Consider the following 19,314-nt stretch of genomic DNA (forward strand, 5'->3'; position numbering starts at 1 on the left):
CACTAGGAAGTCAGTCTTTTTGGCTGAAGTTCTGATGTGGATACTTTTCTGCATAACCTGTTCTGGGTCTGCACTTCATGGCTCTAATGGCCATTTAATTTCAGCTTTTCATCAGAGTGGGTCCTGGAGAAAAATCCAGCCATCACTTGGTGCTTTTTTTCTTTTATTTATTTATTTATTATTTTAAATTTTATTTTATTTTTTAAACTTTACATAATTGTATTAGTTTTGCCAAATATCAAAATGAATCCGCCACAGGTATACATGTGTTCCCCATCCTGAACCCTCCTCCCTCCTCCCTCCCCACACCATCCCTCTGGGTTGTCCCAGTGCACCAGCCCCAAGCATCCAGTATCGTGCATCGAACCTGGACTGCTTTTTTTCTTTGAAAGTGGGAATTTCTGTTCTAATATACACACATTGAGTGTTGATGTCTTGGTTACACACTTACGCTGAAATTGTATCTGATTCTGTGTGGACCAGATATATAACATATACATTGCTCTCCATGGCCCTTGGTCTTTTTAATCAATAAAAATTGATATATTCCAGATGAGAAATTCAAGCAAGGTGTTTTGAGGCTTATGCTGCATCACAAAGTATGAAACCAATACAATATTGTAAAGTAATTAACCTCCAATTAAAATAAATAAATTTATTTAAAAATAAATAAATAAAAAATAAAATAAAACAATATTTGTATAATTTAAAAAAAAATAAAAAACTGATGCCCTGTTGACTCTTTGAGAACAGCAGGCTCATTTCTTAAGTGCGGGTAGGGGAGGTTTGATGGTTTGAGCCAGAGGGGTGACTTATGTGGTCTGCCCACCATCTCGTAGGTGCCATGTGCCAAGATCATACACAGTTTCCTGCTTTTGATCCCAGCAGCTCAGAAATGGCAGTTGGCTTGTGGTGTTTTTGTATCTTACTGTTCGTAATTGCCTTTGGGTGTGTGCAGTTAGTCCCTTACGATTTCTTTGTATTTTGTTGCTCAAGGAGATGTTTGTCCAGGTGCAAGTGCTCCCATACAGGGCCCTGGGTCCCAGCCTGCCTCATAAAATTTCTCTTGTTGCTGTGTCAGCTTTAACTATGTAAGGCTGTAGCCATGCTACAGTGGTTGGACTGATTTGAACAACCATACAGTCTGATTATGCAAGACTCAGTCTTAGCTTGGGTTGGGACTGCATAAGTGCATAAATGACATAGTGTCTCTCCTCTATGTGACTTAATATTCCTCTGGGGATTCAGAGGTAGGGAGGGTAGTGCCAGCTGGGGAGGTACTGAGATGGTTCCCAGTAAGGTTAGTATTTGAGATGGGCCAGAAGGAAGGATGGGGTCAGAACTCAGAGTGTCCAAGTAGAGGTCACCTGGGGAGTGTGGACTTAGGTGCTGGTCTATCATTGGGAGGTGTTAATTGTGGTGGACATTCTTGGAGGTGCTGTAGAGAGATCAGGAAGGAGTGGTGTGTTTGGGGTCAGTTTGGTGGTTTGGAGGAGAACTCAGGAAGGAATCAGAAAAAGAAAAGTATCAGTATTTGAAATGATTAATTAGTGAGTGAGTTTCTGAAATTATGTTGTTTTCAGAGGAAAGAAGAATTGGGAAAGAGATCAGCTTTGGGAGAACAGATGAGAGCTGCTACGTGGCTAATGATGGGAGAGGTGGTGTAGAGAGAGGACTCAGGCTGCAGTGGTTGAGAGCCTGCAGAGAAGTTCTCAGACCACTGTCTGTTCATCTTGCCTCCTGCTGGACACGGGTTTGGTGTGGGCAGAAGTAGCTTTGCCCAGTGTTAGATTCTCTGTGAGCCTAGATGAAAGGAGGAGGAAATGAGAGGATCAAGTCTCCTGCCAGCTAGTGTTTGAGAGAAATGCAAGGATCCTGTCTTTCTTTTCCTGCACAAGCATTTTCATTCATGTCCATCGAGTCGGTGATGCCATCCAGCCATCTCATCTTCTGTTGTCCCCTTCTCCTCCTGCCCCCAATCCCTCCCAGCATCAGGGTCTTTTCCAATGGGGAGTTGACTTAGATGTATATGTACTATAATAATAGTATATTGCATACTATATACTATTTACTATTTCTCAAGTGAACCAGTGAAGTCGCTCAGTCGTGTGTGACTCTTTGCGACCCCGTGGACTGTAGCCTACCAAGCTCCCCCATCCATGGGATTCTCCAGGCAAGAATACTGGAGTGGGTTGCCATTTCCTTCTCCAGAGGATCTTCCCTACCTAGGGATCGAACCCGGGTTTCCTACACTGGAGGCAGACGCTTTAACTTCTGAGCCAGCAGGGAAGCCCAAGACCTAATAAAATACAGCTATAAAATGATAGATAGGCTGTATAAAATTTGTATTGCAAATTTCAGAGAAACAGTTGTTTTGTTTGTGCTTTCTTCTTTCAGTATAAACAATCTATGTTTTGCCATTTTCTGTAGAAATTTCTGTTACTTGATGAGATGTCACAGTGCTACCCTCAGCTGCCATCAGATGGTAGAACAATTGTGGATGTGCAGGCATTTACAGCTTTTTGGGAAAAGGTAAGAAACCTTCCATTCCAAAATCGTGACTGCTAAAAGAAAACTGTGACATAGATTTACTGGAGAATTTTGAGATTTTACACATACTGTAAAATGTGACTTTCTCATTTACTGAGAATATGTTATAAAAATTCTCGGAATCAGGAATAAGGTTTACAATGAATGGAGATTAAGTGTAATAGCCTGAGGCATTTGACATGTTGCTTTTTTTCTCATTTTCTTTTTTTTATTTTTCTGATTTCCTGTCAACTTCTCTTTCTTTTTTTTTTAATTTAATTTAATTTAATTTAATTTTAAACTTTACATAATTGTATTAGTTTTGCCAAATATCAAAATGAATCCGCCACAGGTATACGTGTGTTCCCCATCCTGAACCCTCGTCCCTTCTCCCTCCCCATACCATCCCTCTGGGTCGTCCCAGTGCACTAGCTCCAAGCATCCAGTATCGTGTATCGAACTTGGACTGGCAACTCGTTTCATACATGATATTTTACATGTTTCAATGCCATTCTTTGGGTAATAATCTTTTTCTCATTTTCAAGAGAGCTTTCAATGTATTAGCATGTGTTGAGCTTAAAGTATGTAAATTCTTCTTTTAATTTTTAGTTTATTTTTCATTATGTTTTATTACAGAGTATTAAATATAATTCCCTGTGCTATACAATAGGATCACCGTAAAAAAATATATAGAACATAAATACATTTTTTCATGAAAAGTGAAAGTTGCTCAGTCATGTCTGACTCTTTGTGACCCCATGGACTATACAGTTCATGATTATCTCTAGGGCAGAGTACTGGAGTGGGTAGCCTTTCCCTTCTCCAGGAGATCTTCCCAACCCATGGACTGAACCTAGGTCTCCCATATTGCAGGCAGATTCTTTACCAGCTGAGCCAGAAAAGCCAGATCTAATACTCTGGGCTGAAGGGTGAAGTGTTAATCACTTCAGCTGTGTCTGAGTCTTTGTGACCCCATGGACTATAGCCCACCAGGTGCCTCTATCCATGGGAATGGATACCCACCCCAGTATTTCTGTTCTTGTTCAGTAGCTCAGTAGTGTCCAGTTCTTTGCAACTCCAAGAACTGCAGCATGCCAGACTTCCCTGTCCTTTACCATTCTCCCAGAGCTTGTTCAAACTCATGTCCATCGAGTCAGTGATGCCATCCAACCATCTCATCCTCTGTCATCCCATTCTCCTCCTACTTTCAATCTTTCCCAGCACCAGGGTCTTTTCCAGTGAGTCAGCTCTTTGCATCAGGTGGCCAAAGTATTGGAGCTTCAGCTTCAGCATCAGTCCTTCCAATGAATGCTCAAGATTGATTTCCTTTAGGATTGACTGGTTTGATCTTATTGCTGGCCAAGGGACTCCCAAGAGTCTTCTCCAACACCACAGTTCAAAAGCATCAATTCTTCTGCACTCAGCCTTATTTATGGTCCAATTCTCACATCCATACATGACTACTGGAAAAACCATAGCTTTGACTATATGGACCTTTGTTGGCAAAGTAACGTCTCTGCTTTTTAATACACAGTTTAGGTTTGTCATAGCTTTTCTTCCAAGGAGCAAACATTTTTAATTTCATGGCTGCAGTCACTGTCTGAAGTGATTTTGGAGCACAAGAAAATAAAATCTGCCACTGTTTCTACTTCCCCCCTTTCTATTTGCCATGAGGTGATGAAACCAGATGCCATGATCTTAGATTTTAGAATGTTGAGTTTTAGGCCAGTTTTTTCACTCTCCCTTCTCACTTCCATCAAGAGGCTCTTTAGTTCCTCTTCACTTTCTGCCATTAGAGTGGTATCACTTGCATGTTTGAGATTGTTGATATTCTGCCAGAATTCTAGATTCCATTTTGTGTTTCATCTGGCCTGGCATTTTGCATCATGTAGTCTGCATAAAAGTTAAATTAGCAGGGTGACAATATACAGCCCTGACGTACTCCTTTCCCAATTTGGAACCAGTCTGTTGTTCCATGTCTCATCCTAACTGTTTCCTCTTGACCTGTATACAGGTTTCTTAGGTGACAGGTAACATGATCTGGTATTCCCATCTGTTTATAAATTTTCCACAGTTTCTTGTGATCCACACAATTAAAGGCTTTAGCATAGTCAATGAAGCAGAAGTAGATGTTTCTCTGGAGTTCTCTTGCTTTTTCTGTGATCCAACAAATGTCAGCAATTTGATCCCTGGTTCCTTTGTCTTTTCTAAACCCAGCTTACACATCTAGAAGTTCTCTGTTCATGTACCGCTGAAGCCCAGGTTGAAGGATTTTGAACATTACTTTGCTAGCACGTGAAATGAGCACAACTGTGTGGTAGTTGGAACGTTCCTCTGTCCGTATGGGAATCTAATCAAAGAAGGAACCTTCCTAAAGTTAGCTAAAGCTGCCTCAAATCCCCAAAGAGATAAGATTTAATGAAGAGACCTCTAGGACACAGTATCTTAAAGCAGGAAAGAGAAAAATGTGGGTTATATTTTGCATATCAGTTATGTTGACTATTGTTATCTTTTCCCCTTTGTAAAATAATTTGTTACTTTATTAAAATGGGTACATTTTTATAAACTTTAATTTGTAGGCATCAGAGACCCCAACCCTACAAGGCCTTTCCTTTACTGTCAGACCTGGTGAACTGTTAGCTGTGGTTGGACCTGTGGGCGCAGGAAAGGTAAGTTGTGATGCCTTTTGTCAGCTTGATGCAACTCCACAGCACCTGTTCAATCCTCAGAGTGGAGCCCAGAGCCGAGTGTGACTCAGTTTGAATTGAGTGTGTCTAGAACAGTGTTTCTCTAGGTGTGTTCCATGGAACACCCATTTTACAAGAAGGTTTCATGGCAAATAAATCAGGATAAATGCATATTGTCTTTTCCTTCTTGATGCTTCACATGGCCCAGTTGTGAATTGCTTGTGGGGAATTTGGATGTCTCAGTGAAGGAAATTATTTATGTGACAGCTGTTCAGGATGGACAGAGACAATGAGGACTCCTTTTCATCTGTGGACCCTCCAGGAAGTCTGGAGGTCATAAAGCTCTTCCCGGAAACTTTGAGTATTTCCTCCTGTGACTTGATGTGATCCTGTCGGTGCATGTAGAGTGAATGTGCAGCCATGTGCTGGAGATAAAGATACAGACGTGGGCAAGACCCCAACTCTCTGCCTTTCAGAGGCAACCAGGTTCTGGGGCGAGACAGGCATGCAGACATATTATTTCAGCCCAGTGTCGTGAGTGCTCTGATGGTGTGGATGCATACCACGTCTCTGTGATGTTAAAGATCTGAAGGGAATGTGCACATGCACAACAAACAACAAAACAACAACAAACAGCAAACAAACAACAAAATACAGAAATCTAAATGTGGGATGTGGGGTTCCCTGCTGGCTCAGTGGTATAAGAGTCCACCTGCCAATGCAGGAGACACAGGTTTGATCCCTGGTCTGGGAAGATCCCACATGTGGAGCAACTAAGCCCATGCACCATGACTATTGGGCCTGTGCTCTGGAGCCTGGGAGCTGCAGCTGCTGAAGCCTGCCCACTAGAGCCTGTGCTCCTTAACAAGAAAACCCCCATGCACTGCAATGAAGGCCCAGTGAAAACAAAAATAAATAAAATTAGAACTGTGGTACAGCAGAAACCAACACAATATTGTAAAAAATAAATAAAAAATAAATAAAATAAATCAAGATAAATAAAATTATTTTTAAAAATGTGGGATGTGTGCACGAAAGGGTGCTGATTTCCTTGGTGATGGACTTTTGCTCTGCAGACACAGGTCATTTCAGAGTTCTTTCAGTTAATCATCTTTGATATATTCTTCACACATAGCTTTTTAAGAACAAGTGTTTGTCAAGTAAAAGATACCCAGATGCAAGAGCAACTAAATTAAACATCAGATACAAAATACACATCCTGCTGGGCTGCTCTGCTAGAGAAGGATGTTAACCTTCTTAATTACTCTTTCCTGAGTAGAACTTCATTTGAAGGTTACCTGGGCAGAGTAGATTGTTTATACTGTTGTTATACTATATTCCCTGGTGGCTCAGATGGTCAAGTCTGCCTGCAGTGTGGGAGACCCAGGTTCGATCCCTGGGTTGGGGAGATCCCCTGGAGAAGGAAATGGCAGCCCATTCCAGTATTGTAACCTGGAAAATCCCATGGACAGAGTAGTCTGGCGGGCTACAATCCATGGGGTCGAAAGAGTTGGACACAACTAAGCGACTTCACTATACTATTAATATATTCCTTATCAGTCATTTTTTTCCTTGACTTTTTGTGTCATTTTCAATTGTTTTTTTTGGAATCAACTGTGAGGGCTGTACTTTATCCTGTTGAAGGAAAAGGTTCTATCCTGTATCAAGCACCAGGGTGGGGTTGGGTGTGCTGCACGGAGTGTTCCGCCCTGTGTGCTGCCTGTTCACGTGTGTGTGCTGCCGTCTGTTGCAGTCATCACTGTTGAGCGCTGTGCTGGGAGAGCTGCCCCCGAGCCAGGGGAAGGTCAACGTCCACGGGAGGATCGCGTATGTCTCTCAGCAGCCCTGGTTGTTTCCAGGAACTGTGAAGAGTAACATTTTATTTGGGAAGAAATATGAAAAAGAACAATATGAAAAAGTAATAAAGGCTTGTGCTTTGAAAGAGGTGAGTAATGACTTGTGAGTTGCATTTATTTGAATTTCAAATAATGATAGTGTTGATTTAAACTACAAGGTTTGTCAAAAGTTCTTTTTTAAAAAATGGAAAGATTTTTTGAATGTTGCTTAATTTTTAAAGTTGGACTTCTGGGATTTTATGCAGGCATATTTACATATGCTGTCCTTTTAATGCTTATGGGATAATGACACTCACAGAATACCTTTTCCGGCGGGGGGAGGGGTTGTTTCAATCTGTGAAGTTTCATTAGCTTTTAACTTTTTTAATGGAAAGCTATAAAAACTTACAAAAACAGAGAGCACAGTGTAATGAACCCTTCATGTACCCACCCCTAGTTTCAGCCAGGATCAGCTGGTGGCCAGTCTCCCTGTATCTCTACCCCTGCCCTCTGCCAGCCCCACCCCCACCCAGAGTATTGTGGAGCAGATCCTAGACCTCAGATTAGTTCATCTGTAAACACTTCATTAGTTTTCTCTAAAATATAGTAAAGCCTTTTGGGGAAAAAAATCACTATATTTCACCTGAAAAATACCTCAAGTTCCTGAATATTATCGACCTGCTAGTCTGTGTTGGCGTGTTTTTGATCATCTCACTGAGAAATCTCCTTCACCACTGTTTGAACCCACGTAAGGTCTGTCCCTGTACTTAGGTGATGCTTCCTTGTTCCCTTTCAGTCTGTGGGTGTCTCTCTCCACTTCATTTTTGACTAGTAATTTATTATTTAAGGAAACTGGAATGCTTTAATATTTCCTTTTAATACTGCATCATTTCACTGAGGGAGATTATTTTCAGAAATGGAGTTGGATTTCATAGAAATGGTGAGATGAAAGGTTTAACTGTATGTTGGGATTTAAATAAGATTAGTGAGTAAATGATGAGAACTAAACTTAACTGATAGGAGAATTCAATTTGGCGAAAAGAAAGGGAAAAAAGTAAATAACGTTAAATACTATGTTACTCTCTTGGGTTATAAAAATCAGTGAATAATAGTATTGAAGGGCTCCCCACCACCCCCACCCCTGGGTTTTGTTCAGTGCAGTCTGGAATCCCACTATTCTCTTTTACTGTAAGGAAAAGACAGGGACAGATCTTCAAAGGTGTGGTGTTGAAGACTCCAAACCTGCTTTGTGAGGAAATGGTAATTCTCCTCGAACAGCATAGGATATATCAGGTGATCGTGTGCATGCTAAGTCACTTCAGTTGTGTCTGACTCTGCGGCCCTATGGACTGTAGCCTGGCAGGCTTATCTATCCATGGGATTCTCCAGGTAAGAATACTGGGTTGGGTTGCCATGCCTTCCTGCAGGGGATTTTCCTGACCTAGGGGTCAAACCCTCGCCTCTTATGTCTCCGGCATTGCCAGGTGGATTCACATCATTTGAACAAACAGAATTGCTTGTTTAATGGGCTTGTTTCTTTATTCTGGGTTCTTGTTCATGGGTGATTGTATGTTTGCGGAAATGATGTCAAATTAGCAGGAATGAGCTAGATTTTTATTAAATGGTGTCGATACCATGTAAGAAAAGAAGGGATAGCAAATGTAGAACAGTGAGAACAGTAGCTCCCATTTATTCAGAGTCCATGTGCAAAGCCTTTTTCTGTCTTTCACACGTGCATGTGCACACACATAATTTAGATTTATGAGTTATTCATTCTTTATGAGTGTCTTCGATGTTCCCATCCTCACTTTATAGTTAGTATAACTGAGGCCTGGAGCAATGAGACACCTTATCTCTACATTTGCAGCTCAAGTTCAGATCCCAGGGAGATGATGCTTTGCCACAGCCTCGTGGGGTGATTGGGCCAGTAACACGGGCAGTGTTCTGGGGCTTTACCCACCCTGGGGCATCCGTGCAGCACAGACTCTGGTGGGAAGGGGACCTGCAGGACTGGGCTGCACAGTGATTCTTCTGTATGTGATGTGACATTTCTATAAACATGGACTGCTCTCCTGTTCGTGTGCGTAGTTGGGACATGGAGTTTGGGCCTCTCATACCCAGCCCCTCCTTGGCAGAAAGGGAGGCCCAGCGTGGAGAAGTAGCGGAGAGGAGAGTTCTGGCCCCAGCTTCATCACTTGCCTGCTGTCACTCTGGACATGTCCAGTTACCTGCCTGGACCTCTGACGTTTCTGCAGCAAAATGAGAACATTGGGTCAGAGGGTTTCCAGGAGGTTTTGTTGCTGCTCTGAAATGTCATGTATGACTCCGATTAATAAGAGGTCAGCAAAGGCTTTATGACACCTGAGAACTAGTTAGTAAGTTAAAAGAGCCTCTGCCTGTCTCCTTTTGGATTCCAGGTATCAGAGGATGGTCATAAGGCAATCATAGGAAATAGCAGCATCCTGGAGTTAGTCTGGCCTGTAGACACAGAGATGGCATGTGTGGTAGGAAAGGCTTGGCCAAGCTTCCCTCATAGCTCAGTTGGTAAAGAATGTACCTGTAATGCAGGAGACCTGAGTTCGATTCTTGGGTTGGGAATATCTGCTGGAGAAGGGATAGGCTACCCATTCCAGTATTCTTGGGCTTCTCTTGTGACTCAGCTAGTAAAGAATCCACCTGCAATGTGGGAGACTCGGGTTCAATCTCTGGTTTGGGAAGATGCCCTGGAGAAGGGAAAGGCTACCCACTTCAGTATTCTGACCTGGAAAATTCCATGGACTATATAGTCCATGGGGTCGAAAAGAGTCAGACAAGACTGAGCGACTTTCACTTTCACTTTGGAGAGAAACAGTCCTGGGTAGTAATTCCAGATATGTGTCTCAGTTTCCATTCTTATTAAATGGGGGAGGGTTGGGGTTACTGTAAAGGCTACAGAAAATGCCTGTGAAATGTAAAGAGACCAGAGTTTCAGTTAATGGTGGCTATTGTTACTATTCTAACCTTTTCCTCTCCATCCATTTATCCATCCATTGATCTTGCCTGGCAAATCCCATGGATGGAGGAGCCTGGTAGGCTGCAGTTCATGGGGTCTCTAGTGTCAGACAGGACTGAGCGACTTCACTTTCACTTTTCACTTTCATGTATTGGAGAAGGAAATGGCAACCCACTCCAGTGTTCTGGCCTGGAGAATCCCAGGGATAGGGAGAGCCTGGTGGGCTACCGTCTCTGGGGTCGCACAGAGTCGGACACAACAGAAGCGACTTAGCAGCAGCAGCAGCAGCATAAATGTAATAAAGATTTCTCTTTACCCCTACATCCCCCAAATCTTGAAGGAAAAGCCATAAAAAAAGCAACATTTATTGTTTAAAAAATATTTATTTAAATTGGAAGATAATTACAATATTGTGATGATTTTTTCCATAGAGCAACATGAATCGGCCATGGGTATACATGTGTCCCCCTATACTGAACCCCCCTCCCACCTCCCTACCCACCCTATCCCACTGAATTGCCCCAGATTACTAGCTTTGGGTGCCCTGCTTCATGCATCAAACTTGCGTTGGTCATCTATTTTACTTATGGTACTGTACATGTTTCAATGCTATTCTCTCAAATTATCCCACCTTCGCCTTCTCACCTGAGTCCAAAAGTCTGTCCTTTACATCTGTGTCTCCTTTGCTACTCTGCATGTAGGATCTTCATTACTGTCTTTCTAAAAGCAACATTTTAATATAAAACATATGTTAGTAGCAACTAGATGTATTATACTAAATCTTATTGAAGTAACTCTTTAAGTTCATTGAGCTGAAAATTTTTCTGTAACAAAACAGGGAGACATGAAGTAATCAGAGGGCAATGTTGATTCAAGTTGATGACATCAACTCCAAGGTCTAGGAGTCAGAAGGTTCAGGAATTGAGTCCCAGTCACTCTATTGACCAGATGTTTGGTTTTGGGTTTTTTGATCCTTACAAGCCTGTTTCTTCATCTGTAAAATGGAGATAGTAAAACTATCAACCTCATGAGGTTTTTTTGAGGATGAAATGTGGTAATGATTTTAAAGCACCTGATTGCTAGGGACAAAACAAGTACTCTGTAAATGAGTTTTAAAATAAATTAATTTTTAATTATAAACTCAGCCAGATTCTGGAAAATTATATCCATAAAATGTGACATGTAAGAAAGAAGTATTTAACTTCCATTGTTCAAGTTGGTATTTCTATAGGTGCTCTACACATAGTACATTATGTAAATCAACAATAACAATATCCTGTTACCCAGTATAGTATGTAACATTTGTTACATGTTATCTTTAAGGCATTTGAAAATGTTTAGTGAACATGTATTTAAAGGTATCAAATTGATAAATTCTAGTTTAATATTTTTCCACATAGATCACTTACTTGGACATTTCTTTTCAGACTGCTTTGACAATCATCAGATAATAAGTTTATTGATATTTATATGTATAGGTATAGAGGCCTTCAAGTTTTGAGTTACTTTATTGAGTTGTCTTCATTTCAAATATACCTCAGTCACCATCTGGGTGGCATGATGTGAAAGAGAAGAAGGCTCTGAACTGACATGAGCTGGTTCAGATTCCAGCTCTTCTGTTTAACATCTGGCCAGTGATGTGACCTCACTCACTCTCAGTTTCCTTAGTTGTGAAATGGGGCCAGTACTTACTGTGCATCTTGCTGTGAGGATTAGCGATAATGAGCATCAGGGTCCAGCACAGAGCTTCATGCACAGATCTTACCCCGCAGAAGCTGAGAGAAGCCATGTGCACATGTACAAATGATGGAGCAGAATAAGATGGTCCTTCATGAGAGATGAGAGATGAGAGATGAGAGCCTTGGCAACCCAGCAGGAAGAGAGATGAGTGCAGGATGGTTTCATGGGAGAGTGTGTTTGGGGTGAGGCTAGAAAATGGGCAGGATATTGATAGGCTGTGAGAGAAAGAGCAATTCCAAATGGAAGAAAAGCTGTGAAGGAAAGCAAGGCCTCCTGCTGTTTGACTCTGGAACCCAGCCCTCCTCTGCCAGGGCCTCACATCTGGCCCTCATTAACCATTTGCTTCTACTGTAAGTCTCCACCATTGCTGAAGGGCCCTTGATGTTCCTCTGGATGGATGGCACCAAACCAGTACCGCCTTTTCCTAGTTTGCCTCTAGTTTGTGTGTCTGCTGTTCAGTGAGAATCAGTTACATTTTTGGGCTTCCCTGGTTGCTCAGACAGTAGAGAATCTGTCTGCAATGTAGGAAGACCTGGGTTCACTCTCTGGGTTGGAAAGATCCCTCGGAGAAGAAAATGACAATCCACTCCAGTATTCTTGCCTCGAGAATTCCATGGACAGAGGAGCCTGGTAGGCTACAGTCCATGGGATCACGGTATTGGACGTGACTGAGTGACTAACACTTACTTACTTAACTTAGAGGCAACAAATATGAATAAGAACATTTTCCTGTCAGTGGAAGGAACTGTAATATATACTCAGCTCAGGCTTTTCCCCTTTAATCGAATCAGGACACATTGGCTGAGAAATCAACTTGACTTGGTTTTACTTCAAATCCTCCAAAGTGTTTTTCCCCTTGGTGGCTTGTTCATATACAATGTGCAGAGTCAACAACACACTCAAAGTATTACTACCAGACTCAGAGATAATTTCTTGGGTCCTGGAAAGAGAGGCTGTGAGTGCTTTTTCTACAATGTGCTTAAGACTGCTGTATAACAATGTGGTGCTATTTTAAGAAGAAAACCATTTGAACAACATAAAATCAAAGCATAAAAACTAAGCATAACAGTTTGCAAGGACTGTGAACAGTGAAAGAGAGGCCAAGTAATTCTGTGTGGGGGCATGAGGCTGAGAACATAACACAGCTCATTTTTTCAATGAAAACCAAAAGCAAGATATGGTATTAATTTCTGAGCCCAAGAAAGAAAGAATGTGAGGTGATTATAAATTATTACAACAAAACATTTCCTGCCTTTCATCAGATGCACCTCCATTAAGATTTGAGTGAGTGGAGAACCTGTGTGTGCCTGTGTCTTTGTGGTGTCAGGGAGGGTTCAGATGGAGTCTCTTTCTTCTGTGGTGGTCATGTGCTTTTTATGTTACGATTCACACTGTAAACAGTGTCCTACTGTTGGCTTGGTGAGAAAATAGGGATCAGTCACCAACAGCAAGTTATAATCAACTCATGTCATTTTTTCATTTGTGGAGGTGTTCACACACTTGTTTAGATTCTCACAGCATCCTTGAGTTTAGAGACTCTGGTTTCCGCAGCACATTCTATAGCAGAGGAAAATGAGACTCAGGGAGGTCAAAGAACTTGTTTGTCATGGTGGCACCAGTGAGCTACTTGCTTTCTCCCCAGATTTGCTGCAGTAGAGACAGAGAAGTGAGGCCTTCACCTGCAGAAAGGTACTGCTGTGCATCCTAGGTTGAGGCATGAGAGGTTTCAGTTCAGTTTAGTTCAGTCGCTCAGTTGTGTCCGACTCTTTGCGACCCCATGAATTGCAGCATGCCAGGCCTCCCTGTTCATCACCAACTACCAGAGTTCACTCAGACTCGCATCCATTGAGTCAGTGATGCCATCCAGCCATATCATTCTCTGACGTCCCCTTTTCCTCCTGCCCCCAATCCCTCCCAGCATCAGAGTCTTTTCCAATGAGTCAGCTCTTCACATGAAGTGGCCAAAGTACTGGAGCTTTGGCTTTAGCAGCGTTCCTTCCAAAGAACACCGAGGACTGATCTCTTTCAGAATGGACTGGTTGGATCTCCTTGCAGTCCAAGGGACTCTCAGAAGTCTTCCCCAACACCACAGTTCAAAAGCATCAACTCTTCATCGCTCAGCTTTCTTCACAGTCCAACTCTCACATCCATACATGACTACTGGAAAAACAATAGCCTTGACCAGATGGACCTTTGTTGACAAAGTAATGTCTCTGCTTTTGAATATGCTATCTAGGTTGGGCATAACTTTTCTTCCAAGGAGTAAGTGTCTTTTAATTTCATGGCTGCAGTCACCATCTGCAGTGATTTTGAGCCCAAAAAAATAAAGTCTGACACTGTTTCCACTGTTTCCCCATCTATTTCCCATGAAGTGATGGGACCGGATGCCATGATCTTCATTTTCTGAATGTTGAGCTTTAAGCCAACTTTTTAACTCTCCTCTTTCACTTTCATCAAGAGGCTTTTGAGTTCCTCTTCACTTTCTGCCATAAGGGTGGTGTCATCTGCATATCTGAGGTTATTGATATTTCTCCCAGCAATCTTGATTCCAGCTTGTGTTTCTTCCAGCCCAGCATTTCTCGTGATGTACTCTGCATATAAGTTAAATAAGCAGAGCGACAATATACAGCCTTGATGTACTCCTTTTCCTATTTCGAAGCAGTCTGTTGTTCCATGTCCAGTTCTAACTGTTGCTTCCTGATTTGCATATAGGTTTAGTAGATAAAAACTCCGAACAAACTCTGTCTATGACAGAATGTGCCAATTAATAATTACAGGCAACCTAAGACTTCTAATATAATACCATCGAAATTAAGTCTAAGGCAGAGGAGCCAGGGATCAAATTCCCAACATCTGTTGAATTATAGAAAAAGCAAGAGAATTCCAGAAAAGCATCTACTTCTGCTTCATTGATATGATAAAGCCTTTCACTGTGCGGATCACAACAAAGGGTGGAAAATTTCTAAAAGAGATGGGAAACCAGACCACCTTACTGGCCTCCTGCAAAACCTGTATGCAGGTCAAGAAGAAACAGTTAGAACTGGACGTGGAACAACAGACTGATTCCAATTTGGGAAAGGAGTACAAGGCTGTATATTGTTACCCTGCTTATTTAACTTATATGCAGGGTACACCATGTGAAATGCCAGGCTGGATGAAGCATAAGCTGAAATAAAGATTGCTGAGAGAAATATCAATAATCTCAGATATGCAGATGACACCACCCTTATAGCAAAAAGTGAAGGGAAACTAAAGAGTCTCTTGATGAAAGTGAAAGAGGAGAGTGAAAAAGTTGGCTTAACACTCAACATTCAAATACTAAGATCATGGCACCCAGTTCCATCACTTCATGGCAATAGATGGGGAAACAATGGTAACAGTGACAGACTTTATTTTCTTCGGCTCCAAAATCACTGTAGATGGTAACTGCAGTCATGAAATTAAAAACGTTTACTCCTTGGGAGAAAAGCTATGACAAATCTAGACAGCAAGTTAAAAGGCAGAGGTATTACTTTGCCAACAAAGTTCCGCCTAGTCAGGGCTATGGTTTTTCTGATAGTCATGTATGGATATGAGAGTTGGATCATAAAGAAAGCTGAGTGCAGAAGAATGGATGCTTTTGAACTGTGGTGTTGGAGAAGACTCTTGAGAGTCCCTTGGACTGCAAGGAGATCAAACATGTCAATTGTAAAGGAAATCAACCCTGACTATTCATTGGAAGGACTGATACTGAAGCTCCAATACTTTTACCACCTGATGGGAAGAACCAACTCATTAGAAAAGACCCTGATGCTGAAAAAGATTGAAGCCAGGAGGAGAAGTGGATGACAGAGGATGAGATGGTTGGATGGCATCCCGGACTCAGTGGACACGAGTTTGAACAAGCTCCACGAGATGGTAAATGAAAAGGAAGGCTGGAGTGCTGCATTCCATGGATCACAAAGAGTCAAACACAACTGAGTGACTGAACAACTTCTTAAGCCTGATTTCTATCACATCATTTTGGGAATGTACTTGTCAATTATTCTTTTTTCCCCATGGTACTCTGGGGAAAATAGGCTGCTTTGTCTATTTACTTCTTAAATAATATTCAAATATAACTTTTGATTAATTCCCAGATCCTCAAGTTACAACTTTATTTCCTTCTTAGCTTTGAGTTTTTCCTGCTTTCACAGACAAGCATCTGCTTAGTCCAGCTGATCTGCTGGGTGTCCTTTGAGCACACTGTTTCTTTCCTTTTGGTTTTCCTGCCCAGCTTGCTCTTTCTGCTCCCATTTCTTGTACAGACCTTGTCTGTCACTTACTTTAAGTATTACTGTGAAGACTTGGGTTGGGTGTTATCCCTTCTCTCAAAGTGGGAAGCTGAGGCAGAGATCAGCAAAATGTCTTTTTAAGAGACACTCATTCCTTGATAAAAACAAGTCCTGTGCCTTCACCTCCTGGGCCACCAGCTCTCACACATGTGTCTCTAGCACAGACCTTCACACTTGCATGTACAACTGCAACATGACACCACTGGGAGGTCATCTCAGCTTGTCCATGAGTGGAGTTCCCTAAACCTGCATCCACCACCTTCCCCAACTCAGTAAATGGAGACCCTGTCCTTCCCCTTCCTCACCCCAAACACCACAATCTCCTCTTCTCTTACAGCCACACCCATCCTGTCAGCAGGTCTTTCAGACTCTGCCTTCAACATGTGCCTGGAGTGTGACCCCATCTCTCCATTCCCACTGCTCTCACTCTGGTCCTGACCACCGTCATCTCTCACCTCGATTACTCTGGTAGCCTCCTCACTTGTATCCACCCTCACCCTTCCCTACTTACTGTCTTTTTCTGTAAAACACAGGAATGATTCCTTAAAACCTCAAATAGGTCCGTCCTCCCCTCTCCTCTTCTTACTGGAGTGCCCCCAGGCTCCTCTTGCTGTGTCTCTGCCCTCGCTCCCCTCATTCTTACTCAGCTCTGCTCTCCTCTCTCCTTGCTTGTCCTGAACACCTTGGGCATCTCCCCGTGGCCCCTGCACTTGCCCCTCCCTCTGTGTGGAGCAGCTTCTCCAGGTCTACCTGAGCCCCTCCCCCAGATCTGCTCACAGGGCTCTGAGCAGAGCCCTCCCCCCCAGTGTGGACTCACTTCCCTCCTTCACTCTCCATCCTCCTGAGCCAGCTTGCTTTTCCTTCTTGTCCTCAGTACTTGTGCTCAGGTTAATTTTCCATATCGTCCATCTTCCATCATGGAAAGAAACTCTAGGAGCTTTGTTTGTTCACAACAGAATTCATTGTGCCCAGAGCAATGCCTGTCATACAGTAGGTCCTCAGTAAATATCTGTTAAAATGGTCAAATGCATAGATGCTGTGCAAAACTACAGATTGAAAACAAATAAAAAACACTGAGACTTTTTTTTTTTAACGTTCAAGGTCACAGTTTAGTTACTCTGACTTATACCCACTGCTTTAGCTTCCCAGGTAGTTTGGTGGGAAAGAATCCACCTGCCAGTGCAGGAGACACAGGAGACACTGATTCGATCCCTGGGTCAGGAAGATCTCCTAGAGGAGGAAACAGCAAACTGCTCCAGTGTTGTTGTCTGGAGAATCCCATGGACAGAGGAGCCTGACAAGCCCTAGTCCATGGGGTTACAAAGAGTTGAATACGTCTTAGCAGCTGAGCATGTATGCATGTTAATCAAATACTTGTATGAGGAACTAATGTGAAAAGTGTAAGATGGTAGTAGAACACATTTTATATCTTTTTCCCCTTTTCTATCTGTATAGGATTTACAGCTTTTGGAGAAAGGAGATCTAACTGAGATAGGAGACAGAGGAACCCCGCTGAGTGAAGGACAGAAAGCCCGGGTCAGCCTCGCCAGGTAAGTGGGGTTTCAGTTGCCATCCTGCCCCTCTCCTCCACGGCTCCTAGTGGATGTGAGCACGCAGACCCCGCTCACCGGGTTGGGCTGTGTGAAGCAGGGTTTTGGCCCTTTCCCTGGGGTTCTGGAAGGAACCTGGAGTTGTTGGATGCCATCACGATTCAGAGATAAGACCCAGGGAGTGTGAAGTGTCCTCTCCTGACATCTCTCTGTGTTTTCTAGAGCCGTGTATCAGGACGCAGACATCTACCTCCTGGACGATCCTCTCAGCGCAGTGGATGCAGGAGTCAGCAGGCACTTGTTTGAACAGTGAGTTTGCTCCTGTTTTCTGTTGTTTCTTCTTCCCAAGTGCCCTTCAAAGATGATGGAAGAGAGCTCAGAAAGGTCTTTATGCTCCAGGAGACTCAGCTCCCTCTGCCCTGGTGTCCCTCCCTTCCCTCCCTTCCCTCCACAGAAGATCTGTCGTAGAGAAATCTTGCCTTATGATGAGGTCAGGACAGGAACATACAGCAGGTGCTTCCAGTGTGTGGGGGCCAGTGGGGTCCGTGCTTTAGGGAGTGAGGGATAGATGGCAGTTTCCCTCCTGCTACTTGCAGTTGATTACCAGACACTTCGGGTGGATCCAGATGCCAGGAATAAGAAAGATGATGTAGGGTTTTTAAATCAGAGCATGAGACTCTATAACCTGGTACTTGGCTGCCGGTTTCTTTCCTCCATCATTTGCTTAAGGCACTTTAGAAAAGATGTTTTCGGTACTGACATAGGGCTTCAGTTGGAAAGACCCTGTTGGTTTATGCTTGTTATTCTATCACTTTGGAAATAAAGTCTTTATTAAGTCTAGATTTAATAAAGACTAGAACTTGAGAATCATTTATTCCACATCTGAGTATGATTTCAATCATTTCATGTTATTTCATGGACACTTACTAGAATTAATACTTAGACCTACAATGTAGAGTCACATATAATCTAGCTTAAGTCTTGACTCTCATTCCTGTTTCTAAAATGTAGAACTTGTCAGTGGCTCCTGGTTGGCTACACAATGACTAAAGTAGAACAACTCTGATTCTTTTCTGTGTATAATGTGTCCTAACACACACCTACTGAGGCCTCTTATGGAGTCTAGACTGGCCTTTTTGAAAGCCTTGCAAACTTGTTTTTTTCCTAAAACAGCCTCCACATCTCCCCCACGGTCAGGCCGCTTGCTGTTGTTCACTTTGTTAAAGCCAATGAGCCTTCCAGATGCGCTTATAAATACCCTGCACTTATAAACACCCTGCTGTGTGCACTGAGATCAATACCTTACTGAATATAACCTCTTAGTTTACAAGGAGGACAGTTAGCCAGGAGAAGGGAAGGACCTCACTAAGCAGAATAAGGGAGAAGAGGATGCCCAGCTCTCATTCCTGCCTCTGAGGAACCTATCTCTATGTGGAGATTGTTAAGACAGATGCCTGAGAAAAGCTCAGCAGAGTCAGGGTTTAGAGGGTTTTAATACAGGATAGTAAGTGCTGACAGAGAAGGCAACGGCAACCCACTCCAGTACTCTTGCCTGGAAAATCCCATGGACGGAGGAGCCTGGTAGGCTGCAGTCCATGGGGTCGCTAAGAGTTGGACACGACTGAGTGACTTCACTTTCACTTTTCACTTTCATGCATTGGAGAATGA

The 19,314-nt window shown here is 42.7% G+C and overlaps 1 protein-coding gene across 3 annotated transcripts in view; it reads left to right on the forward strand.

Annotated features, from left to right (window-relative positions):
• Nucleotides 1–19,314, forward strand: part of LOC129624648 (ATP-binding cassette sub-family C member 4-like) — a 174,094-nt gene that overhangs the window by 37,790 nt on the left and 116,990 nt on the right. For all 3 annotated transcript variants that reach the window (XM_055542802.1, XM_055542800.1, XM_055542803.1), the window contains exons 9-13: nucleotides 2,431–2,532; nucleotides 5,109–5,198; nucleotides 6,970–7,161; nucleotides 17,552–17,646; nucleotides 17,869–17,955. In XM_055542802.1, the coding sequence (XP_055398777.1) occupies nucleotides 2,431–2,532; nucleotides 5,109–5,198; nucleotides 6,970–7,161; nucleotides 17,552–17,646; nucleotides 17,869–17,955 (566 nt within the window). The remainder of the gene's footprint in view (nucleotides 1–2,430; nucleotides 2,533–5,108; nucleotides 5,199–6,969; nucleotides 7,162–17,551; nucleotides 17,647–17,868; nucleotides 17,956–19,314) is intronic.

This window comes from Bubalus kerabau, chromosome 12, assembly GCF_029407905.1.
Source record: "Bubalus kerabau isolate K-KA32 ecotype Philippines breed swamp buffalo chromosome 12, PCC_UOA_SB_1v2, whole genome shotgun sequence".
Lineage (NCBI taxonomy): Eukaryota > Metazoa > Chordata > Mammalia > Artiodactyla > Bovidae > Bubalus > Bubalus kerabau.